The 27347-nt window shown below is 44.8% G+C and overlaps 1 protein-coding gene across 2 annotated transcripts in view; it reads right to left on the reverse strand.

Moving 5' to 3' along the window:
- The window catches only part of COPS3 (COP9 signalosome subunit 3), a 985788-nt gene that overhangs the window by 381877 nt on the left and 576564 nt on the right, over positions 1-27347 (reverse strand). For both annotated transcript variants that reach the window (XM_044089656.1, XM_044089657.1), the window contains exon 7: positions 7227-7367. In XM_044089656.1, the coding sequence (XP_043945591.1) occupies positions 7227-7367 (141 nt within the window). The remainder of the gene's footprint in view (positions 1-7226; positions 7368-27347) is intronic.

Consider the following 27347-nt stretch of genomic DNA (forward strand, 5'->3'; position numbering starts at 1 on the left):
TGGGTACCGGATCCGAGCCGGCAACTTCACAAGCATCTGCTCCAAGCTCCTCCCCTTACCCATAATACACCACCACCACCTTCCAACCCTCAGATCAAGTATGCTGCCCCCTACACTGAACAACCCGATCCCAAAACACCTTACACACACAACCCCCCCCCCCCAGCTATGAATGCTGTTCATATGGTAAGGCCAGGGGGAAGGAGGGAGGGATGGTTGAAGACAAATGAAGTAGAACTACTCAGATGGAACGTTATGGTGAGTACATAACTTCTTTATCTGAAGTAGTTTACTTCATTTGATCTTCAACCTGTGGTACAGAGTCCCCAGCTACTAAACACCTGGGTGGCCCTCATGGAAGGATATTCCGGAGCACCATGGAACCAAAGGATGCTCTCCTTCAAGAAATCAAATCCAATTTACATTGAGAATTAAAGGTATGAGATGAGGACCAAGAAGCCGCAGAACAAATGTCGTCTAAAGATACTCTCAACCAAAAGGCTGCAGAAGTAGCCATGGACCTAGTCAAGTGAGCTTTAACCTGACCCTGAGGAGACAAACCTTTATCCTTGTAGATCTGAAGGATACATAGGGAGATCCACCTGGCAATGGTCACCTTGGAAATAGTTTACCCAAAAAAGGTTTAGAAAAGGAAGCAAACAACTGGTCAGACATACGAAAAGTTTTGGTCCTGTGCAAACAGAACCATAACTGTCTATGAACATCCAACAAATGCAACTTGTATTCAATTTTGTTTGTAAAATTTGGAAAGAAAACTGGTAAATTGATAGTTTGATTGATATTAACCTCCGATGCTACTTTTGGGAGAAAAGACGGATTGGTGTGAAGAGAAACCCTGTCCTTGTGGAAAATCATGTATGGAACCTTGACAGACAAGGCCTGAAGTTCTAAAACCCTCCTAGCAGAGGTGATGGCCACTAGAAAGGCTGTCTTCCAAGACAAAAACTTAAGATCTGCGGTTGCTGCAGGTTCAAATGGAGGAGCAAACAACGCTTGAAGTACTACAGTAAGGTCCATCAGGGGAATGGGATCTTTGACCAGAGGACGTAAGAGGAAGGTACCTTTAATAAAGGCTTTGCACAATCTGGAAGAGGCTAAAGAAGCAGAGTTTTCACCCACGTGAAAATGAGAAATGGCGGCTAGTTGAACCTTGACCGTAGACGAACTAGCCCCTTATTGAAAAATATTTGCCAAAAAGTCAAGGATAGCTGGAATAGGAGCCGTGAAAGGATCTAAATTCCTTTGTGAAGCCCAAAAGGAAAAACGCTTCCATTTGCTGTGATAAATCTTCCTTGTGGATGACTTGAGAGCCCCCATCAGAATAGACCTGATCGAAGAAGACAATCTGGAAGTACTAGCAATTAAGGGAAACGAAGCAGCCAAGCTGTGAGCTTCAGACTGTCCAGATTCGGATGAGGGACCCTCGAGGGGTGCGAAATTAGATCCTGAATGGGATCCAAGCTCTAAGGAGGAGCTAGAAGATGAGACCAAAGGAAGGGAAACCATACTTGGCGAGGCCAAAACAGGGCAATGAGGATCACTTTGCTCCCCAGTTGACAAGCTTTCTGTAGGAACTTTGGAATAAGGGGTACAGGAGGACAAGCATAAAGAAGACTGGGAGGCCAAACCTGGACTAGAGCGTCTCTGAAGGACTCCCCTGGCGGGGGGTTCAGAGCGAAGAGCTCTCTGCACTTCACGTTGGAAGGAGATGTGAAGAGATCGCAAGGCAAACCCCGCTCTAGAAAAATCTGTTCCACTACTGAAGGATTCAGAGACCACTCATAAAGCATCAGAATAGTCCGGCTTAGTTTGTCTGCTAGAATGCTGGACCATCCTGGAATATGCGTTGCTACCAGAAAATGACCGGTGGAGATCGCCCATTCACAAACTCTCATGGCCTCGCGACAAAGGGGGTAAGATCTGGTCCCTCCCTGTTTGCTGATATACCAGACCATCGACATGTTGTCTGACTGGACTGCAATGGTTCCCAGAGATAGAAAGGCATGAGGGGCCTGCAATGCTAAAAGGACTGCCCTCATCTCCAGAATGTTTATATGCAAACTGGTCTTGATCGGGGAACACATGCCTTGGACTATCCTTCCTGAACAATGCCCCCCCTCCCCCAGCTGGGAGGCATCCATGGTCAGTCCCTCCAAGATTTCCAAAGACTGCATCCACCAAAGAAGGGACGACCTGCAGACTCTGCTGAGCTGCATCAGGTGCAACAACTGAACATCCAACAAAGACCATTGCACCGCTAGAGTCCACTGTAGTATTCGCACATGCAAACGAGCACATGGTAGAAGTGTTATCGTCACTGCTATAGAACTTAGGGCCCTTAAGACTGACTCTGCCGAGGGAAGGTGTGATCGGTTAATGAAGGCGACATGCATCCTTAAATTCTGAACTCTCTCCGAGGTCAGGAAAACTTTGGTCTGTAACGTGTCTATCTGTGCTCCTATGTATTCTATCACCTGGACAGGATTCAGAAGAGATTTGGCTGTGTTGATTGTAATCCCTAGATAGTGTGCAAGCTGTGGGAAATAGTCTCTGGTCCAAAAAAGTAGACGTTTGATGGGAGCAGTAAGGATCCAATCATCCAGGCAAGTGTAGACCTGAATCCTCTGAAGCCTCAGATGAGCTACCACTACTGCCATCACTTTGGTGAACACCCTGGGGGCTGTGGTGAGACCAAAGGGTAGGGCTCGAAACTGATAATGATTGGCTCCTAGCTGGAAGCGGAGAAACCTCCTGGAGCTTCTGTGCATCTTTATATGATCGTAAGCGTCCTGGAGATCGAACAAGCACATCCAGTCCCTCTCTTGCGGGTATGGCATGATGGACTGTAAAGTGCCCATCCAGAACTTCTCTTTGGCAACTAACAGGTTCAGAGTAGACAGGTCCAGAATGAACCTTAAGTCCCCTGTCTTTTTTGGCACCAAAGAGAACCTGGAGTAGATGCCTGATCCAGACTGATCTGGGGGGACAGGTTTGATGGGTCATTTATTTAGCAGCTTGGAAACCTCTAGCGTTGCTGCCTCCCTTTGCATGGGTGGTATGTCTAGGAGATCTCTGTAAGGTGTAGGGAGAGCCACAAATGGGATTGAATAGCCTATGGAAATTATCTGAAGCACCCAACGGTCTGACAACACAGACTCCCATGCCACCAGGTGCAATGACAGGCAACCCCTGACTGCCTCCAGAGCAGAGCAGTCGGGCAACCCCTCAGGGTTGCTACGTGGGCCTATCCGAGAACGGTTCTTGAGACCCAAAATTCCTTGGACAATCTCTGCCTCTGGGCTGGCGTCTATCCTGTCTCCCCCTGCCTCTAATGGAAGAAGGGCCCAAAGTGTCCCAAGAATACTGAGACTTCCGGAACCACATCTTCTTTTGCTTTCGCAGATTCCGGGAAAAAGATCTTTAAGGGTTCGAGAAGCAGATTCTGACAGCAGACAGTGTCTTCCCATCTTTTTCACTCTGGACCAAGGTGTCACGGACGGTCTTACCAAACAGGGAAGAGCCGTCATACAGGGCATTCACAAAAGGCTCCTTCAAGGGTTCCGTGAACTGACACAATCGGAGCCAGGTGTTGCGCCTCATGGATACGCCAGACCCAGCTTCCCTAGCCGCTCCTTCAGTCGCATGAGAGGAGTTGCATAGACGTATTTGAAACCACTGTCAAGGTAGCTATCCTCTCAGAGAATGTAGTCCTGTCCTCCTGCGACATGGACTTTGGGGGAGACTCAGCCAGTTCCTTAACCAGGTCGCGCTGTAGTCGAGTAATGTGAGCCAGACAGTGCAGCACCCTGATAGAAAAAGTCGCTGACGCAGAAACCCGCTTCCCTAGATGAGCCATCATTCTAGACTCACGGTCCAGAGGCTGGACCGAGGAACTCTCCTGGGATAGTTCCTTCTTGGTGGCGGCTGCTACCACAATAGTGTCTACAGGGGACCCTTTATTCCAGGCCAGTCTGTCTGCAGGGGGCTCAATATTTTTATCCGGATGTTTATAGATTGATTCCACAGTGTCCGGTTCCGTCCAAGCCCGCGAGGTGACTCCTTCCACGTCCACTAATGGGTCCGTGGGAGGGGACACCCAGGAAGTAGATGGGCCCGTGCTGAAAGCCTCCAGGAACACGGACTCATCCGAGGAAGGTTTTGGGGCAGACCAACCTCCCCGCTAGTGCAAGATTTCCATGATGTCTCTGAAGGAGACATCCTCGGGAGATGATCTGGGAGAACCTTCCCAATCATCCAAATCAGTGTCCTCGGTGAGGGACTCCAGGGAGGAGTCCAAGTGCCTCCTCTTGCATGTATGCTTGCGAGGAACCTCTGCAGTGGGGCTTTCCAGAGGGAACACGCAAACCATTTGTTGTTGCTCAGGGGGAACCGTCTGGGGCTCCTCAAGCACGGGCTGTCCCTGTGGTAAAATGATGGGATTCACACACAAAGCAGGAGGAGTTGGGGCAGAGTCCGAAGATATAGTCAGGGGCCTAGATCCATTGGACAGAACCCTTTCCATAATGTCGAACTCTGAGGGATAGCGAGCTTCCTAAGGGAACCGCTCTCCCCAGATCCGACGTGGGAAATGGAGCCGGGCCCGAAGTAGACGGCGCTCCGAGAAGGGGGCTGTGACCTGACAAGGTCGGACCTGATGGAAACAGCTCCACCCACTCAGATCCGACACCCAGGCTTCGGCTCAGAAAGCCACTTGGATCCGAACATGCTCCAGGCAGCTGCCGGTGTAGAGGAAACTGGTACTGTCGGCGCCGACCCCCTGACTTGGGGGAACTCTCAGATCCACATACTCCGAAACCGGGGGTCGGATCGGAGAAGGAGAGATTATAGCTGTAAAGAAGGGAAGCGAGCTCCCCCCTCGAGAGGGGGCCGGCAAGACTCCCATCTGAATGTGTGTGCGAATAAATCTCAGCATCATTTTATCTATGTCAACATCAGAGAGACTGCGGGTGGACCACGATGAAGCCACGGACTCTGACCTGGTGGGTCGAAGAGCCGAGGCTCTAGAGGGTGGTCTGAGCTCCTCCAGCTCTGGAGAAAATCTAGGAGATCAGAACCAAGGGGAGTCACACAGTACCTAGTCTGAATTTTGGTTGTAGGTCCGGTCGGAGCTGAAAGGTCCGGGGACCTCTTTCTCTTTTCCGATCTGTGCTCTCTGCTTCTCTCTGCTTTTTCTACGATCTGCTTCCACAGGCTTAGAAGGCAGGAAGATGAGTCCCAGCCTGGGAGAAAGGAGAGGCGGTCACAGCTACTGTTGTGACTGAAGCAGAAGAGGCAGCTGCCTCCGTAGAAGGGAGCAGGCCATTCACCCTCCGGTTCTTGAGGGTGCACGGGTTAAGACCCGCACAAATACTGCAGTCAGTAGCTAAATGGGCCGCACCCAAACAAAGCATGCAAAGAGCATGGCCATCAGCAGGTGACAATTTGTGGCCACACTCAGTGCATCTCTTGAAAACCTGTTTAGGGAGATCAGCCGTACCTCACTAAACAAGAAAAAAAACTTTGAGAAAACACTCCACTCACCACACACTCAAACAAGCACACAGAAGGCTGGGGGGGGAGGGGGGGACTCTAACTACTACAAACTACCTAAAACTACCTAAAACTAAGACAATACTTGCAGTCGACACACCAGCGAAGGGGAGTAAGGAGGAAACCTATACTACCTGCACTCACACAAAAAACACTAATAAGTTTGAAAACAACCTACTCATAACTTGCAGCTCAAGAATCACGATGCGTTGGAAGCTGTGGCAAATGAGATCTGAGGGTTGGAAGGGGGTAGTGGTGTATTATGGGTAAGGGGAGGAGCATGGAGCAGATGCTTGTGAAGTTGCCGGCTCGGATCCGATACTGATCCGGTACCCACAGGTTGAAGATCAAATTAAGTAAACTACTTTAGATCCTGCTTTTCTGGGCCTGAATACTACTCAGACTAAACTTTCAGTTACATTAGCTTCATAGCTGTTCCCTTAATTTAGACTTTGATGCCCCAAACCCCATATACACATTTATTACAACCATCTTCAAGACCTCTGCATTTCAAAGACAGTAGTAAAATAGTTGAGAATGTAGTGCCACAGCTGCATTAGATCATTAGCCAAAACCTTTAGCAAACTGGTTACTGATCAAAGGTCATTTAGTGAATTCCAGTTTCACTAATCACAAATGCTTGTTGGCCACTGGTACACAGTACCACATCCTACCAATACCAGCAACCCCCCCCCCCCATTCCCCACTAGATCTGCCCAATGGCTCCCCACCACCTTCACCTAACTGACCCATTCCATCCATGAGAGGAGGACGGAGTGAAAGCCAGGCACCCCCGAGCTTGGGAACAGTCCACTGACCCATCCCAGTCCTACCCAGAGTGCCTTATTTGCCCCACAATGACAGGCAGGTGGTAGAGATGTTCAGCTTACCATTTCAATGAGCTGGCCTACCCACCCCATTAGAGCATTTCTCTTCTCTACTAGCAGCTTACTGAGCTCTGTTTCTATTCTACCAGCCACAAAAGCATGCCTCCACATGATCTCTTGGCTAATGTGCATGAATGCTTAATCTGTGCTTAATTACATGCTACAGACATACACCACCTAGTGTTCCTTTTAGGTGTTACCCAATTAGTCATCAAATCTTCTAAAGCTAGGTATGAAAGCAGAATTACAGCATATAGTAAAGACAACCACAAGGCCTTCTATAGTTATGTAAAGAATCTCCACGGCAATACCCAGATTTGCTCTGAGCTACTGCACAATGGTATCTCCTATACTGAGCCAACAGATATTGCCAGTATAAGGGCCGTCAGATTCAGTGCCAACTTTACCCAATTAGTCAGCCACAGCTGTTTCCCTCTCAACAGAAAGAATAAGCCAACAATGACCACCCATTCCTATCCTTCCCATCCAGCACCTACAAGCAAGCAATTTAGATTTTAAAGAAATCCTGAGTCACCTGAGGCTAGCCTGAGAAATCCTGAATAAATCGAGACAAAGTAGCCCTCACAGACGGTACTGTGAAATTAATCACCACTAATACCAACAGAAGTGCTGTGATGTCAGACACAGAAGGCAACACAGATGCAGTGTGGCATGTGTACTAGACTAAAGGGTTGCTGCACTAGTGCAAATATGTTCAGAAATTGGAAAAAAAAAAAAAAAAAAAGACATTAGTCAAATATTTCATACCTTAATGAATCGGCCTACTATCTGTGAAGTGTACTTGGGAAGAGGCTGTACTTTACCATGAAGTATTAAGGACACCAATATGTATTTTTTATATGCTTCCATCATAATGTGGCTGACAGCCATGGCTGGAGTGGTTATAGCCTGAAAGTAAAATTCAAAAACAAACAAGGTTTGTTATTAGCAATCATATATTACTTAAGTTATAATAAATACTACAGTTACTACAACTTTCATTTCCAAAGCTGCAAATCAATTCAGACAAATATCTTGCTCTTCTGTACTGGGATAGATAACACATTTGAAGGTTTGTACAACGCAGGAGTCTTTGATTCTAACCATCAAATTCATTTTGTGTTAAGTTCTGAATGGAATTGTGGGGAGTGGAGCACAATTCCAGTCCTACCCTCTAGTCTACCCAAGTCCCTCTCAAAACACACCCTTAGCAATAGTAAGATATAAAAACAGTGTAAAAACAACATAACTAGAAAAAAAAGACACCAGTGCACTGCACTGTACAACAAACAGAATATCTTCAGAGTACTCTGTTCACTGCCTTTTCATATAGCAAAGTATGTATACACTGACATAGTAACACGGCCTGGCTGCTCTCAACAGACTAAAGTATACAAACTATGTAAACAGAACTATTGCTTTACTAAGGCAAGCATTTTTGTATCAGCAGAAAGGATTCTTGCAAAGTTCAATTAATGGAACCAATTAAGTTCTAAAGGGGTGCACAAAAGAGAGGAAAGCACACCCATCAAACCAGAGAAGTTGGCCTCATTGGGAGGGGGATAGCTTCTGGAGCATCAAGCTTGGGTGTTAAGCAGCAGTAAGGAAGAATAACGTTGGCCTATCCTGAGAAGACCTGGACATATTCCTCTGATGGAATCCAATGGGGCAAGACTCTACAGGAGATCATCTGTATGCTATTCACTGATTCCTGCTTCATGCCAACACTGAAAGGAATGAATGGACTATTTTGCCAGCGACTGTTGCCCAGTTTGTGGAGGAAGTGGGGTACTCCTGTTAAGTTTCCATTTTGTTCAAAATGTTACTTTAAACCCCTTGGTTGTTTAAGACGTCTGCACCACTGCCTTTTGTTTCATCACAAAATAAAAACTGCAAATTTTCAATGATCCTTGGAGTGTTGGTTCACTAATATACCACACTGATGGATGCAATGGGCTTTTCTGGCATTTTTTTTAAACACCAATAAGCACACATACATTAACAAAGGAAACTCAACCATAATGATTTTTTTCATACATTATACATTACAACAGTCATTCACTCCAACATTACATCCATTGCGCTATTCCTGCGTTCTTTATGACTCGTACACTCCAAAATTACATCTGTAATGCAATTTCTGCGTTCTCTTAAACCTCACTCGTTCCTCCTGAACATTATTCTTCATGTATTGTTCCCGCAACTCCCATTTATTTCTATATAATTTGCTCTAAAGATCTTATTTCCAGTTCCAGTTAAATCAAGTGCAATTGAAGTGTTGAATAGTTACAGATTAAGTATTAAAATTTGAGGCCTTACTACTAGGGCTAGGCAATTCAGATCCTCTGTCCCAGCTCAAAACAATCATTTCCTCAGTTACAGCAATTTTGTACCCCAAAATTTCTGACAGTATTCTGTAGTGAAGTTTTAACATTTGACAACTCAAGTGTATAATGTTCCCAGTTACTTCTTTCTTTCCCGTCACACCTCCTGCATTTGCTATCGACCTTATGAACAATTCTTCAAAGTTTACTCCTGTTATAAAAATACCTATGCAAACACTTCCAAGCAAAATTAATAACCTTTCTGACTTACTGCATACTACAAATGTCCTTCCATGGTTCCTTTGTAAATTGCTTTTCCTATCTCTCTTTCCAATCTTTTCTAAGCCCTCTGATTGATTCTTATAATTATAATGCAATATTTTATATGCCCTAATTTTAAACTCCATTTTCATTTTATTCCACTCAGTAGCTATCTCTTCTGAAGTTTCCATCTTGCCTAATAACAGCCGGATAATTTCCACTACCCATTCCTTACATTCTTTTTTTAACAGGCAAGTAGGAAAATGCCAGTCTCTCATTTTCAGTTCATTGCCCTGTATTTTATCGGCAAATTATCTGAAATAGTTTTCTGCCACACTTTTATGCCAAAAGTCCTTGCCTTTCTCTGCCTGCGCAAACATCTGTTTGTCCCACCTGAATAGAAATCTTTCTTTTGTTGTTGGAAACTGACCAGTACTGTGGTGCAAGCTGTGTTGCTGCAAGTGCAGTGCACCTAGACCATACCTAACTGCAAAGGTGGCTGCAGTCAAACAACTGTTACAAATCAAATCACAACCACTGCAATCTATTTGTATAGTGTTCACTGCCTAAGCTATATTACTGCCTAAGACGGTTTCCCCATTGAAAAAATGACCAGGGAGGAAGATCTCAAATGGAAGCCTATGAGCAGTATGCCCACCAAAAGTATTGTGACTGGAATGACTGGGTTCGAATCCTCTAATCTTATCTTAGTGACATAAAGACAGAGGGAACCAAGTGTTCAAAGCTAAGATTCACAGAAAATCGACCTACTCCAATTCCTTTATTCATTTCACCAGTAGTAACCCTTATCAACAAAAGAAATCTGTTATTAAGGGCCATTTGGTGAGGGCGGCCAGCATGGTTTCTGAAGACAATAAATTTTTTGTAGAATATCAAACCTTGAGGGGAATGTTTCTGAAACGGGGGTACCCTAGCCAACTTTTAGAAGAGATGATATTTGAGGTCCAATACAAGAGAAATAATGGAGTATTTAGTCCAATACTTTCAACTAGGCATGCAGCCCACAACACTTTGACATCTTTAGTTGAGCAGAGCCAGTCATATAAAGCAAACCCACTCCAGGTGACTTTTATCACATCATTCAGTATCGATGCTGCGTTAGTACAACAAATTTTATATAAAAAATTGGACTTTACTTAGTTCTGATACAAATCTGACTTCTACCTCGAACCCAGACCCAGAATTGTCTATAGAAGAGAGCAGAACCTTAAATGTTTGTTGGAGAAGGTTAGGATTCCAGTTGTCAGAACCCCAGGCATGTATAAATGCGAGAGTTGCTCCCAGTGTAGATTTACGGAGGTGGGTAATACCTTCTCCATTAGAGGGAGAAAATATTACATAAATAAAAGATTTAATTGTGCAACCAAGTGGGTGGTCTATTTAGCAACCTGTAACCTCTGCCCTTGTTTCTACATCAGTAAGACTGACCATAGATTCATGGACAGGGTCTATGAACATATTTACAGCATCAGGAAGTTAAAATTGGAGAATGCACTGGCTAAGCATGTGCACGAACACCCTCAGCATGGTTTCAAGTTTAGGGTGATTGATCAGATTGAACAAGATCCTAGGGGAGGACCCCTCACCCTTAAGCTAGAACTGTGCAAATTATTATGGCAATTAAAATTGAATGTCTATAATGTACCAGGGCTAAATGATTTATGTTCTTTGTCTTGTGTTTTAAAACTGAAGAGTCTGCAGAGGTAATTGAACATTTCTTCTGTACATTTGTTGTTTGTTTACATCACTGAACCTTAGTAAGAATACTTACATTCTCTGTATTTTTTATTTTTTTGTATTATATTAGTTAACTGACAGGCGGGGTAATAGGGGATATATGATTTTACTAGTGGTTAGTTCTTTTAAATGGATTGCTCTTTTAAATGAATTGCTCATTTTGCACATTAATTATTTAGTACAGTTTTTAAACAAAGTGTTTTATATCATTTTCTTAAAATCAGGTCATCCCCAGTGTGCATGTTTATTCTTGGTCAGTTTTATTCATGCTTGCTTATTTATTTAGCATTTGTATTTATATTAAAATGTTTTTAAATATCTGTACTTTTGCTTTTAGAAGCTAATTGATGTTTAGCATGTGACATTTCAAACAGCTACACTTTAAATAGCTGCATTATACATTAGTTATGTTTGTCTGATGAAGTCTTGCTCATAGAAGCAAGATGAAAGCGCTTACACAACTTGTTTTTTTAGGAATTAAAACTTGTCTGAGTGGATTATAACTTGCCTCTGTGGATTATATTTTGTTCCTTGGATTTGTCTTGCCACCTGTGGTAGTTTAAGTGCAAGACAGACAATTCAGGTAAGGGAAGATGCCAACAGATTACCTGTAAAGTAAGGAAACAAGTATAACTGAAAATAAATTTTGTTTTAAGACATTATCTGCAGATAGACTACAATTTAGAAAAAAAATCTGAGAATTCAGTGCTCATTCATGGAAAATGTGAGAGCACCCTAAAGAAGGAAATAAAAAGGATAGGGCAGTGAGATAGTCATTACTAAAAGATAACCATGAACAGGTACAATGATGTATATTTTTAGCCAGAATAAACAAACCCTAAGCAAAAGGTTCTACCATCAGGTATGCAGAGGAAAAAACAAGAAAACTAGTGTACATATAGCATCTGACTCTGTGAGCTACCTTTTTTAGAAGTGATAAGAGAATGAAACACCAGTACTTGTATTAACAGTCGAGGAAACAGCGTCTTCCATCTCAGAGGAGAATGCCATGATGAAACTCCATAGTTGGGTGATCCCCAGGTAAGTCATATAAACTTTACAAAGGCACAGTAGGAAGATGACACTGACCAAAGCTAAAGCTATAGGAAAAGAACTTGAACAAAATGTTCTCACTTCTTGTTCCTATTTTGCATTACAAAATGACTTAAAGCAAAGACAGGTAGCGGGTAGCAATACATCAACTGTCAGTGCCTAAACCTTTTAGAAACCTAGTGGTGACCTAGTCCTGTATTAAGATAGCTAGGAATGGCCAAGTCTAAAGCACAGATCCTTACAAGGCTTTACTGGCCAGAAATATGAAGGGTAATTGTTGCTAAGTTTCTCCACCGTCCACCCTTTCTTCTCCTTTGCCCCTTGGGTTAAGCTGGGTACCCATTAGAAAGTACAGTTGTGTAAAATCTTACCATAACAGTATACATCCTTCTCTTCACTGCTGCAGTACTCATCACTAAAGGGATCCCCTCTATAGGGCAGCCCAACTTCCAGCCAGTATACCAAAGACTTAGGTTGTTTTAGGGATGTTGTATGTCACATATATGCTTCCCACTCATGGCATACGCAATAAAGGTGACATACAGACGTTCATACCTCAGAATTTAAGAGCCCCAGGAGGAAAAACAGGAAAAGAGAAGAACCTGTGCATCCAGAAAGGAAAACAGAAGAAATTAATAGGGAGAAGTGGGAGGGAGGGAGTGAAGAGAAGTACAGCTACTGTTATGGTAAGATTTTACACAACTGTACCATGACCTTCCATCTCACTGTTGCAGTATTCATCACTAAAGAGTGCAAAGGCTCAACAGGAAAGTTGGAAGGAGGAAAACCCAGAAGAACCCTCCAGAAAAACATGCAGGACAGCTCTGGCAAAGCCTGCCTTTACCCTGGAAACATCCAATTTATGATGTTTAGTGAAAAGTATGGACAGAGGAACAAGTAGCAGCCTCAAAGAAGCAACTGGTATCCAAGCCTTTGAAAAAAGAACCAAAAGAAGCCACAGCCCTAGTAGAATGAGCCCTCACAGAGGTAGAAAGGTATCTTCCATGAAATGAAGAACAAAAAGAAATGGTCTTAGAGATCCATAAAGAAATGGTTTGCTTAGAAACAGCCAGAGCAAGAGATCTAGGATTAATAGAAACAAAACGTTGATCAGACTTGCAAATGGCCTTAGTCTTATCCAAATAATACCTGCGCTGTCTACGCAAATCCAAGGTGTGAATAACCTTCTCACTGGCAGACTGCAGTCAAGAGAAAAAAGTGAGAAATTGATAGATTGAGACAATTCATTAACCACCTTGGGCATAAAAGAAGATTTAGTATGAAGAGACATCCTGTCCCTTTGAAAAACTAAAAAAGGAGGAACAGCCATAAGGGCCTAAAGCTCAGACACCCATCTAGCTGAAGCAAGGGCCAAAAGAACAGTCCTCCATGGACAATGTTGCAAGGAGGTTGAAGATGAAGGCTGAAAAGGAGCCTGAATTAATGTTTCAAAACAAAATTAAGGTCCCAGGAAGGAATAGGCTTCCTGGAAAGCTGGATATGTAGGACACCTTGAAGAAATTGCTAGACCTCAAGCCTACAGGCCAAAGGAAGAGTCAAAGACAGATAAGCAGAAATTGCTGAAAGATGACTAACTGAAGAACAAGCCAACCCAGCGTGGGGCAACTCACACCAATAAGAAAGGACCAGAGGAAACACCACAGAAAATGGATCCTGGCTACGAGCAAGGCACCAGACAGAAAATCTCTTCCATCTGGACAAAGACTTCCTGGTAGTGGGTTTCCTGGCCTCAGCAGGACCCAGAGCATGTCCACAGCAAAAGGTTGTCTAAAAGAGATCAGAACCTATTACCCAGTGTCAAATGAAGAGTGGACAAGTGAGGATGGATGAGATACCCACTTGTCTTGTGTGAGTAGGTCCATCCTCTGAGGTAACCTATGGCAACTGCCCTTGGCTAGGTGCAGAAGAGGGAACCAATGCTGTCTGGCCAAAAGGGAGTCACCAACAAGATTTTAGGAGAGTCCTGTTTTATTTGGAACGGAACCCTTGGCATAAGAGGAAAAGAATGGAAGGCATAAAGAAGCATCCCCTTCCAAGAAAAAGACAGGGTTGTCCAACATCCATGCCTGATGACTGGGATCTCTGGGGCAAAAGAGAAGTTGTCTGTTCAGAGGGGAGGCAAAATTATCTACTTCAGGTGTACCCCACTAGTAGACAATGCCCAGAAATGCATCTCTGTGAAGCATCAGTCCGTGCTACGGATGTGCTCAGAGAGTCTGCCACTATGTTCTGCTCTGATGGAAACGAAACTGCCTGAAAACTGACCTGATACTGGACAACTAGAGCCACACCTGAAGAGCTAGTCTGCACAGAAGGCAAGACTGTATCCTCCCCTCTTTCTTGTTAATGTACCACATTACTGTTGCATTGTCTGTAAAGATCTTGAGAGGACCTGGGAGAAACAGAGAATGGAAGGCCTGAAGAGCAAGGAGGAGTGCTCTCAACTCCTTGGAGACTGATAATGGTCTACCCTCTGACAAAGTGGCCAACGGGCCTGAACCTTCAAAGAGCCGAAGGAAGCTTTCCACCCCACCCCTGAGGCATTTGAAAACAGTTCCAGAGAGGGAAGTGGTGGCTGAAAAGGAAACCCTGGGTTGAGAGACAGCTAGCTTGAGGCATGGAGGAAGAAGAAATAGAAAATCCAGAGGATGAGAATGTTGAAGCCAAACTGACTTCAAGGACCACTGGAGCTTCCTTATATGGAGTCTGGCTAGAGGAAGCATAGGAATAAGGGAAGCAATGTAACTCATGGCCCTGAGATACTCCCTTGCTGAGACTGAGGGCAGAGAGAGAAGGGACTGAAAATAAGCAGTGAGAGTCACAGCCTTGGGAGGCAACAGGGATGCCAGCATAGGGATGGTCTGAAGCCTGCAGACTAGAAAAACATGTTACTGAGAAGGAGTAAGGAATAATTTTTTTTTTGGAAATTCACAGTAAATCCCAGACCTTGCAGGAGGCATACAGTAAAATCACAGTAACCACCATGAGAAACTTCTCCAAAGCTAACTTTGGGATCCTAAAAACAGAGGTGGCTAACTTCACGGCATCCATGCAAATGGAGAATAGTTGCATGACCAGAGAATCATACACCAATGCACTGTATGAACACTTACACAAATGCATGGATCTCGCCGTACCTAACAGAACCAAGACACTCTCCTCCAAAAAAAAGGAAACCAATCTGGTGGCCCCCTGCCATAAACAAACTCTACAACAGAAAGGAAACTGATGCAGAATAAGGTGAGGTCCTAAGACTGGAAAAACTCCCTTATCTGCCTCAACAAAAAGTTGAGATCCCTCATCAAATCTTCTAAAACTAGGTATGAAAGCAGAATTGCAGCAGATAGTAAAGACAACCACAAGGCCTTCTATAGTTATGTAAAGAATCTCCACGGCAATACCCAGATTTGCTCTGAGCTACTGCACAATGGTACCTCCTACACTGAGCCAACAGATATTGCCAGTATAAGGGCCGACAGATTCAGTGCCAACTTTACCCCCCTCCCCCAAAAGGACCAACCACAATACCAGTAGATTGCCAGGCATCCAGTATTACTGTTGCACAAGTTAAAACAACACTGTCCAATGCTAAGACCTATGGGACCTGACAATATCCCTAGTTGTGTTCTACATGAACTACAGAGTGAACTGGTACCTCACCTGTGTGCCCTATTCAATCACAGCCTCAATTCAGGCTTTGTCCCTGCCGAATGGCGCACTGCTAGTCATCCTTCTCCACAAAGGAGGAGCGACTACAGACCCTGGGAACTATTGCCCCATTAGCCTGACGAGTCTGATATGCAAAGCTATGGAATGCATCATCATGGACCTAATAAACAAGGATATATGGAATCTCCAAACTCTGGATCCCACACAGTTTGGTTTTGTGAAGGGTACATCATGCCTGCTCAACTTGGTCGACTTCTTTGAGTCAGTTACCAGAGCTGTGGATGAAGGCAAGGTGGTTCATACAGCCTACCTTGATCAGGCCAAGGCTTTTGATACCATTCCCTACTCAGGTATTATAGAAAAACTCACTAAGCTTGGCATCAACCCCTGTATCACTAGGTGGGTTGCAAACTGGCTCACAGATAGAACCCACAGTGTAAAAGTAGCTGACTCCAAGTCAGACTGCCGATTAGTCACGAGTGGAGTCCCACAGGGTTTGGTCCTGGTCCTCTCCTGTTTGTTATCTACTTCTCTGAAGTCCAGGCCAACACAAACGGACTCTGGCTGACAAAGTTTGCAGACTATTGCAAGTTGGGAGCTATTAACTCCCCAAGTGATGTTGACATCCTACAGAATGGCCTCACTGTGACCAATGACTGCTGTCAGAACCATCGCCTTAAGCTCAATGCTAAAAAATGTGTCATCATCCCCTTTGGGAAAAATCTGGTTCCCATGAGTTACCACACTGATGGTAGCCCCACTGAATACAGAAGGAGTTATAAAAGAGATATGGGAATACAGGTTGACAGCAACCTCTCTTTTGACCACCATATTGCCACTGTGGTCAGAAAGTCCTTCTATGTGGCACGTCTCGTTACTAAGGGTTTTGCATCCAGGAAGAAAGAGGTCATTGTCTCCCTCTACTCTTCCCTCATTAGTCCAATCATCGAGTGCAATACTCCATTTGGCATGTACCTAACTAGACACCTGCAATAACTGGAGGCTGCAAAAGTACCTCACAAAGAGGATCCTAGGCCTTAAACACTTGTCCTATATGGACAGACTCAAAAAATCCAACTATTCTCTGTTGCATATAGTCTACTTAGAGGCAATCTCTGCTTGACTTACAAAGCCATGTCTGACCCAGCTCTGTTAGAAATTCTACATCTAAAGAAATCCCAATCCCTCCGCATCACATGCTCCAGAGTCCTCAACCTCATTACCACAATTAACAGAACATGGTGGAGGGAAAGGTTCACAACCCAGAGACTGCCCATGCTATGGAACAGACTTCCCATACATGTCAAGCACAGCAACTCACTGACCCTCTTCAAGAGAAATCTTGATGAGTGGATGGGAAACAGAAAATTCACCCCTGGGATAACTCCAGTGGCTCTACTCGACAGAGGCGCTGGGAACTATGGTCGGGTGGCACTATGCCAGTGTAATCCTATGGCTAGGCTTGTAAAGACCCCAGGGCCATTAGCCTAGTACACATCTATGAATGTATGAATCTACTGGAGCAGGGTTCCCAGAGAGGAAGCCTGAATTGGCAGGTTGTCCAAGTAATGAAAAATCTGAACCCACCTCATCCTGCAAAAAGCAATCACTAGAGCAAGGCATTTGGTGAGACCCTTGGGGAAGCTGAAAGGCAAAAGGGCATAGCAGAGAACTGAAAATGCAAGGAAGAAACAGAGAAATGCAAAAACCTCCTGAAAAAGGGGATGAACAGGGATGTGAATATAGGCATCCTTAAGATCCAGAGAGACTAGGAAAGCCTGAGGAAGAAGTGGAAACAGGGTCTGGAGGGAACATTCGAAAGGACAAACTTTCAGAAAGGTGTTGAGCTGTAAAACTGAGGATGGGTCTCCAGGTGCCTTCTTTCCTGGAGGCTAAAAACATCCTTGAATAGAACCCTTTCCCTGTTTGAGGAGCAGATACTGCATGGACAATGCTCTGAGACAACAGATTCTGGGAGCGGAGCACATCTGGAAAAAAAGGGCAGTTGTTCCTGAGGAGGTTGAGAAATGCCTAGAAGAGGAGGAAGGGATTTCCACACCATAAAATAATCTTAACAAATCATGGACAAAACCCAATAATCCAGAATGATCCTTAACCAATTGTGAAGGGACAGGGAAAGATGGAGATAAAGTAACCTGTCTTAGGAGGAAGGGGAAAAGATAGCTAGAACCTGGCTTTTCTGGAAAAGGAGACTTCTGAGTAGTAGGACTCAGTAGACTTAAGTACAAGATCATCTTTTACTCTTTGAAGGAGGGTGAGATGGTCTATGGACAAAGTCTGGTTTGGAAGGATAATTCCTCTGAAATTTAGGAACAGGGGAAACAAAAATGCGTTTCAGTTCCTACATGGCCGTACCCTTCCTCTTGGAGAGAGACAAGCTCAGCAGCTGCAGAACCAAAGAGATTTTTATTGTCAAGAGGAACAACAATCAATTTATCAGCAGGGAAGTGCTGAAATCAAAGCCAGGAATAGCACCTCAAGACAGAGTCAAAGGCAGCAGCTCTAGAAGAGGCATCAGCTGCATCATAACTACACTTAATGGAATGGGGGGCTACTTGAGAAGACGACCCCAGCAAAGAAAGGGACGAAGCTTTTGCCTTCATAGTTTGGAAGGTCTGAAATAACCTGAAAAGCCTGAAAAAAGAAGAGCTAAAACATACCTGGTCATATGGGTCTGGTAATTCACAACTCAAAAGGTGAGCGTAGCAGCAGTGTACACCTTTTTTGCTCAATCTTTCCAAGGTTCTGCTTGTCCTTGTCAGAAGTAAACAGTTTAGAAGTGGACAAACACTTGGAAAGCTGATCAGAAGAAACAGAAATAAAGTACAGTTTTGTACCTACCATAAATGTAGATGTTCGAGTGTTCACCCTGCTGCAGTCATCACACTTGGGTTATCCTGCCGTCTGGCGGTCCCGCAGTCGGCCCGAATTCCATAGTGTTGGTCCGGCGTCAGTTGCTGTCGCTTCTTCCCTGACGTCAGTGTGCCAGGGGTATATAAGAGGCATCCGATGCCATTTTCTTCAGTTTTTCTTGCCCCAGATGTCAGGTGCCCCCAATAGGTAAGCAAAAAAAAAAAAAAAAAATATATATATATATATATATATATATATATAAAAATAAAACAAAACCCTTAGGCACAAGCAAATACACCACAGAGGTAGTATAGGATAGAGTGGTAGAGATAAGTTCAGCTAGTTCAGAGGGGATGGAGGGAGGGTAACCTGGACTGCAGCAGGGTGAACACTCAAACATCTACATTTATGGTAGGTACAAAACTGTACTATGTTCATCATGTTACCCTGCTGCAGTCATCACACTTGGGTTGAATCCCAAAGCTAAGGATGGGAGGTGGAGTCAAACAGGGTTAGAAGAAGCTAGTAGGCCCTGCAAAACTGCAGTGGCAAAACCAGCTCTAGTCTTAGAGTATAGAGGCAAGTGATGGTGTTTGGTGAAGGTGTGCACTGAACTCCAAGTTGCAGCTTCCAGAATATCCTTGGGTGGCACTCCCCTGAGAAAGGCTGCTGATGCAGCTGTAGCCCTGGTGGTGTGGGACCTAATGTTAGCAGGTACCGGTTTCCCATGATGTGTGTAGCAGAAACGTATGCAATGCCCTATCCATTTAGAAATGGTCTGTTTTGAGATAGCTTTTCCTTGTGGTCCTGTAGCATAGGCTACAAAGAGCTGGTCAGTTTTTCTGAAAGCCTTAGTTTTATCCAAGTAGTAACGTAATTGCCTGTGAATGTCCAAAGAGTGCAGGAGTCTTTCTCCTTTGTTCTGGGGATTTGGGAAGAAGGTGGGCAAGTGAATGGTTTGGTTTAGGGCCACACTGGATACCACCTTTGGCATAAAGGAAGGGTTAGTTTGTAGAGAGACTCTGTCTTGATGAAAAATGAGGAAAGGTTCCACTGCCATTAGTGCCTGTAGCTCTAAGACTCTTCTAGCTAAGGTTATTGCTAGTAGTAGGGCAGTTTTCCATGAAAGAAATTTTAAATCAGCTGAAAAAGTTGGTTCAAAGGGCGGCAGTGTAAACTTTTCCAGAACAAAGTTGAGATCCCAAGTAGGTGTTGGAGCTCTTCTTGGCGGTCTTAAGTTCTTAGCCCCTCTGAGGTACTGTCTTAGGAGTGGATGTGAGAATAAAGGAGGATCCGTGCTGTAATGAGCTGAAATTGCTGAGGCGTGGATCTTAATAGATGAAAAAGAAAGTCCTTTGTGTAACATCTCAGTTAAATATTGTAGAATCTGAGGGATGTTTGGATCAAGGGGATTTTGGCCTTTAGCCCGGATCCAGGCGCAAAATCTTTTCCATTTGTCTAAATAGGTTTTCCTGGTGCTGGGCCTCCTGGCCTCCAGAATGACATCCATAACAGCTTTGGATAAAGGTGTTGGCTGGTTGTTTATGTAATTTGCCATGCAGCCAGGTTTAAAGTCTTGAGCTGGCTGTGTAGAATCTGATTGTCTCGCTGAGTGAGCAGGTGAGGAATTTGTGGCAAAATCCATGGTGGGCCGTGGGCCATGTTCCTTAAAATTAGATATCATTGCTGGCGTGGCCAGTCTGGTGCAACAAGTATCATTTTTGGCCTCTCTAATCTGACTTTCAGCAGTACCTTTGCTAGAAGAGGCAGTGGAGGGAAGGCATACACTGTTAATGTTTTCCAACTGAATGAGAGGGCGTCCACTTTCCAAGCTAGTGGATGGAAGGTCCTTGTGCAACATTTTTGAAGTTGGTGGTTGTGGGGGCTTGCAAACAGATCTATGTCTGGGCATCCCCATTTTTGAGCTATCATTGCAAATACTTGTGGATTTAGTTTCCATTCGTGTGGATCCATGATGTTTCTGCTTAGGTCGACTGCCAATGTGTTTTTCTTTCCTGGCAGGAATTGTGCTTGTAATTGAACCTGGTAAGACAGTGCAGTGTTCCACAAGGTCATTGCTTGCCTGCATGGAGGGTAGGAATGTGTGCCCCCTTGCTTGTTTATGTATCACATTACTGTGGTATTGTCCGTCTCTATTACTAGTTGTCCTAGGTGTAGAAGGTCCTTGAAAGCAGTTAGGGCATTCTGTACTGCTAGCATTTCTTTTTGATTGATATGTAGATGCCTCTGATCTGTAGTCCATTTGCCCTGAATGCACTGCCCTGCCATGTGTGCTCCCCAGGCATAGTCCGGATGCATCTGTTGTCATAGTTTGCCTGGCTGTGGGTAAGGTGAAAGGCTGACCCTTGTTGAGGTGGCATGCCTGTGCCCACCATAGAAACTCCTGTTGAAGGCAGGGAATGAGTGGCATCATTGTTTCCAAGCTGTGGCTGTGCTGAGTCCATACACTTTTCAGGTACCATTGTAATTTCCTCATATGCAGTTTTGCAAATGGTATTAGTAGTATGCAGGATGCCATGAATCCCAAGGCCTGCAGAATTTTTCTTGCAGGGAGTTGGGTCTTTGTTGCCATTATTTTGAAATATTGATTCAGCTGTCGTTGCTTGTCTGGCGTGAGATAAGCCATCTGGGCCATTGTATTCAAGCTGGCACCCAGGAATATTATGTTTTGTGAGGGCACTAGTTTTGATTTATTTTCGTTTACTGTGTACCCTAGGCAACTTAGAAGGTGTTTGACAAATGCCAGTTGCTTTAAAAGAATGTCCTTGCTTTCTGCTTGAATAAGGCAGTCGTCCAGGTATGGGTATATTTGAATTACTCTGTCTGCAGTATGCAATTACTGGTGCCAGGCATTTTGTGAAGACCCTGGGCACAGTAGATAAGCCAAAGGGCAGTGCAGAGAATTGATAATGTGTTGAACCTGCAATGAAGCGGAGGTATCTTCTGCAATTTTGTCTGATAGGGACATGCAGGTATGCCTCCTTGAGGTCGAAAGTGACTAGCCAAGCATTCTTGCCCAGCATGGGAAGAAGCTGCTGTAGTGTTAGCATCTTGAATTTTGGTACTTGCAGATAGGTGTTCAGAATTGAAAGATCCAGAATGGGTCTCCATGCTTTGTCCTTTCTTGGGACTAGGAAGAGTCTCGAGTAAAATCCTTGTCCTTGCTCCTGTGTAGGTACCTGTTGAATGGCTCTCATATGCATGAGAGCTGTAATTTGTTTTTGTGCCTCTGTCCATTGATTTGGTGGCAGGTTTGGCATTACTCTGATCCTTGGTAAGGTATGAAAGTGAAATCTGTATCCTTGAGGGACAATGTTTATAACCCATTTGTCTTTTGTGATGATGTGCCAGTTGTCTGCAAAAAATGCTAGTTTTCCTCCCAAGGGAGTTGCCAGGAGAGATTTGCTTGGTAGTTCAAGGATAGAGTCATTGTGTTTGTCTTCTGCTAGCTTGGGGCCTGTCTTCTCCTCCTTTCTGGGTAGCAGTACCCCATTGGCGAGGTTTGTAAGGGCCCTGTGACTGACCTCTGCCCCTTGGGCATCTGTATTTGCCCCTCTGTGATCTGTCAGAAGCTGGAAAGGACCAGTTTTTTGTTGCCCAATTTCTGCTGAAACGAGGGGGTTGTACCTGCAAAAAATCCTTGACCGTTTGCATAGACTTTGCCTTATCCTCCATTTTCTTTAAAACCTCTTCTGCTTTGACACCAAATAATACATCCTGCTGTAAAGGTGCATCCAATAATTTTGCTTTAACATGGTCAGGAAGGGTTTGTTCTTTTAACCAAGCATGTCTACGTATGACAAAGCCGGTAACAGCTGCTCTACAGGAAGCTTCCAACGAATCAAATCCGCATTGTCAAGTATGTTTGCCCACCTGTTCAGCTGCATACAACAGATCCTGCATTTCCTTGAATTCAGACTGTTCTGAATGTGTGCTCATTTTTTGTTTTAACTGAGACAGTAGAAATTGCTGATATTTCAACATGTGAAACTGGCAATTTAATGCTCTCATAGCCAGAGTTGCTGAGGTGTATATTTTCTTTCCCCATCTATCTAGGGCTCTGGAATCCCTTTCAGAGGGCACAGGATTTTTAGCCATAGAAGCTTTAGCTCCCTTAGGACCCTGGGAAATTGTTTCTGGGTCAGCTACAGGGCCTTTATAAAGGAATTTGTGTGAGTCAGGTACTCTGTAGTATCTGTCTGGTTTGGCTGGAGCAGGAGGTAGAGAGTCTGGATTTAAACTAGACTCCAAGTAAACATAATCCACAATATCTAAAACAGGTGGGATAGCAAGAGGTCTGTGCTGGGGTAGTAAAAGGAACTCTCGGAGCCTTTTCTTAGAATCTGAATAATCCTGGCCTTCCCAGTGGAAATGTTTCCTCATGGTATGTAAAGTTTCCCCAAAGGAGTAGTCTTCAGGGGGAGATGCTGAGGGAATAGAGTCTTCAGCATCAGAGTCTTCATAAGGTGGAAAAGTGTAATCCTGTTCCTCAGAAGAATCTGAGGAGAGTGAAACCTGGTCAGAGGATGCATAATCCTCCTCTGGTCTTGGTCTTTTATCAGGAGGGGGATGGGAACCCCTGATAAGAGTAATCAAATCTTCAGCCATCTTAAGCATCTGTTTCTTAGGCATGGGGCCTTGAACTGTAGACTGGTGTACAGTTTTCTTAGGTTTTAAAGGAGTTTTAAGCTTAGCATAAGATTTAATGGTGAGTGTAGTTGGTCTGAAGACACCTTCTGCAACTGAAGGTGTTTCCACTGCACCGGTGTGTACTTCTGCTCCGGTGTCGGAAGATGGCTGCGTCGGCCTAGAAGGCTCCGCTTGGGAATCCGCAGCTGTCTGGGGTTCCAGTTCTGTGGTCGTCAGGGGCTGCGTAGGCGCCTCACTGAAAACCAGAGAACTGGCGACAGGCCCAGCTGAGGCCTCGGAGTCTGGCTTGTTCCTAGGCTGCCTGTCCTTATCCTTGCGTTTTTTTTATGTGTGGCAGTTGTCGGCTGCTCCAACGGCATGATATAATTAAATTTCCTACCAAAGTAATACCGTGTGAAGTCAAAACGGCGTTTGATAGTTCGTTTATTAAACCTAGCACAAAACCGACAACCTGTGACGTCGTGGTCTGGGCCTAGGCAAGGAATACAATAGGAATGGAAGTCCTTATGAGGTATTTGCTTCCCACAAGAAATGCAATTGTTAACTTTTTCTGACATCGGACTGAGGCAAGAAAATGTTCCCCAACGGGGTACTTAGCTTTATTGAAGACTTCGGACTGAAATTCAAATCGAAAATCTCAGGTGTCGGCCGACCGGCACTTGCGAACTGCTTCTGCTTCGGGCACCGCGCGGCAAGAAAGACGGAAGAAAATGGCGTCGGATGCCTCTATTATACCCCTGGCGCACTGACGTCAGGGAAGAAGCGACAGTAACCGACGCCGGACCAAGACTTTGGAATTCGGGCCGACTGCGGGACCGCCTGACGGCAGGATAACCCAAGTGTGACGACTGCAGCAGGGTAACATGAACATCTGAGGAGTTAGCCGAGGGACACCTGTAAAGAAATTTAGATTCATCAGGCACCTTATAAAACCGATCAGCCTTCTTAGAAGCTGGGGGTTGGGAATCAGGAGCCTGAGAAGCTGCAAAAAAGTGTCCAACAAGGCAGCAAGAACAGGAGAACAGCAGAGGGCTTAGAAGACTCCATTTGAAGATGTTCATAATATGCTTCTGAACATCAGAAACCTGGGTACAATCCCATTTGAAAAAGTCCATCATACGGGAACAAATACCCCCAAAGGAAATCTCCTCAAAGAGTAAATCTGAACTAATAGTATCCTCTTCCTCAGAACCATAATCCAAGAGAGAGAGAGAGAGAATCTGGGAGGAATAGGCCAAAGAGTCATCAGAATCTACTTCCTCATCTGAAGAATCTTGCTCCCTAAGCCTCTTAAGGGGAGTAGAAGACCAAGGCGGGACAGGAACACAGATTCCTTGAAGGGGCTTCAAAACCATAAGACATTAGATAACCCCTGTGTGAAATCCTGCCATTCATGCTGAGGATCCTTAGGAGCAGGGGAAATATGCTTAGTCATCTGTTTCTTTTTCAAAGGATGTCAACCCTAAACATCTTAGGAGGTTCTGACCCCTGCCAAAGTACAATTGTGTACATTTACCATAAATGTAGGTATTCACTGTTGCACTCATCACCTGTAGGGTTATCCCTGCTGTGGTAGCCCTCGGCCGGCCCGAATAAAAGAGTTAATGTTTTTGTCCATCGGCTGCTGTCGCTTGTTGACTGACGTTAGGTCATCAGTGCTATAAAGCAAGGTGGCTGACGCCATTATATCAGTTTTTCTTGCCCTAACCAGTCAGAAGCCCAAGGAAATATGGTAAAGTGGTCCTGGTGGCTAAAAGCCACCATAAGAAGCTTATGTCTCCCTAAGGAAAGAGGATATAAGGGGGAAGGAGGGAGGGAAACCAGGACTGCAACAGAGAATACACTTGAACATCTACATTTATGGCAAGTGTACACAACTGTACTATGTTCTTCATGTTTCACTATTACAGACTTCATCTGTGGGAGGATTCCCAAAGCTGAGGAGAGGGGTGGAAGGATTAGTTACAGACCTAGGTATGGGTATGCATGCCCTGCAAAACTGCAGAGGCAAACCCTACCCGAGCCTTAGAAAAAAGAGGTAGGTGGTAATGCTTTGTAAAGGTATGGACAGAGGTCCAGGTGGCAGCTTCCAAGATGTCCCTGGTGGGAACTCCTCTGAGGAATGCTGTGGAAGTGAAGGCTGCCCTAGTGGAATGGGTACAAACAGACTTAGGGGGTGGTTTCCCATGTAATCTGTAGCAGAAATGGATACAGTGTGATATCCATTTGGAAATGGTTTGCTAGGAAATGGGCTTCCCCTCTGCCTCTGTGGCAAAGCTGACAAGAAGTTGGTCTTTTCCTGAAGGGTTTAGTATGGTCCAGGTAGTATCTGAGCTGTCTGTGCATGTCTAGTGAGTGCAGAATTCATTCCCCCTTGTTTTGAGGATTAGGGAAGCAGGTAGGTAGATGAATGGCCTGGTTGAGAGTCACATTAGATACCGCATTGGGCATAAAGGAGGGTTAGTCATCATGGAGACCCTGTCTGCATGGAAAATGATGAAGAGCTCAATGGCCATCAGTGCCTGAAGTTCTGAAACCCTTCTGGCTGAGGTGACAGCTAATGGGAAAGCAGTCTTCCAGGAGAGGTATTTCAGTTCTGCTAAAGCAGAAGGTTCGAACGGTGGTAAGGTTAGTTTTTCCAAAACATAATTCAGGTCCCAGGCTGGTGTGGGTGGCCTTCTGGGAGGTCTGATATTAGAAGCCCCTCTAAGGAATTGTTTAATCATAGGATGTGAGAACTGGGGATAGTCTGTATTAAAATGAGCTGAAATGGCTGAAGCGTGGATTTTAATAGAAGAGAAGGAGAGCCCACTATTGAGCAACTCCTCTGGAGTGGCTCCAGCAGCAGAATCTTTTCCATTACCCTGTGTAAGATTTTCTGGTGCTGGGCCTTCTGCCCTCTGTGATAATGTCAAGGACCGGTTTGCTTTTTAATGCATTAGCCATGCAGCAAGGAGTACCAATATTGTCTGGGCCAATCTGGAGCAATGAGGATGGCCTTTGGTCTCTCTTCCCTTATCTTGATCAGTACCTTGGGAATAAGAGGCAGAGGAGGGAATGCGTACATGAAGAGGGAGTTCCAGGGGAAGGTCAAGACATACACCTTTCACACTAAGTGGTGATGCTGCTTGGTACAGAATTTTCTTAGCTAGTAGCTGAGGTGCGAAGCAAAGAGCTCCACCTCCAGAGTTCCCTACTCCTGAGTGACTTGCAAAAAGATATTTCTATGGAGCTGCCATTCATGGGGGTCCAGTAAGTTTCTGATTAAGTGGTCTGCCAGGGTGTTGTTGATCCCTGGTAGGTACTGGGCTATTAAGTGTAATCCCATGGAGGAGGTGGTCAGCCAGAGGTTCATGGCTAGCCTGCACAGAGGGTTAGATTGGGTCCCTCCCTGTTTGTTGATGTACCACATTACTGTGGTGTTGCCTGTTTTGATAAGGAGAACTCCTGGCCTGAGATGGGGTTTGAAGGACGTCAGAGCCTTTTGTACTGCCATCATTTCCTTCTGGCTGATGTGTAAGGGAAGGTGCTGGGCATCCCAAAGACCTTGGGTGTACCTGCCTGCTAGATGAGCGTCCCAAGAAATGTCTACGACGTCGGTGGTGATGGTCTGCCCAGTTGGGCGAAGATGAAGGGAAGACCCTTGTTCTTGACACAGGTCCCTGCCCACCAAACAAACTTGACCCTTATACAGGGGATCAGAGGGAGAGAGGTCTCTAGAGGCTGAGAGTGATGACACCAAAGGTTTTTTAGATACCACTGAAGTTTTCTCATGTGAAGCCTGGCCAGAGGAATTAGAAGGATGCAAGATGCCATGTACCCCAAAGCTTGCAGGAACTTCCTCGCTGTGAGGTGACTTCTGGAAGCTAGCTGGGTAAAGCAGAGAGGCAGGAAGCTCTGCTTTTCTGGGGAATAGGAAGGCCATTTGGGATGCTGTGTCCAGAAGAGCTCCCAAGAAAATGATCCTCCTGGAGGGCGTTTCCTTTGATTTCTTCTCGTTGATGGTGAACCCTAAGGAAGTTAGGAGGGTTTCTTTGCACTCTGCCTGAATGAGGCAGTTGTCCAGATAAAGGTAAATCCGTATATTTCTCTGTCTGCAAAATGCTTTGGCTGGGGATAAGCATTTGGTGAATACCCTGGGAGCAGTAGATAAGCCAAATGGTAGCGCAGAGAGCCAAAAGTGTTGTGATCCTGCTCTGAAGTGAAGGAATTTCCTGCAGGATTCCCTTATGGGGATATGGAGGAAGGCATCTTTTAG

This window comes from Protopterus annectens, chromosome 12.part0 (genome assembly GCF_019279795.1).
Source record: "Protopterus annectens isolate FY-2018-M chromosome 12.part0, PAN1.0, whole genome shotgun sequence".
Taxonomy (NCBI): domain Eukaryota; kingdom Metazoa; phylum Chordata; order Ceratodontiformes; family Protopteridae; genus Protopterus; species Protopterus annectens.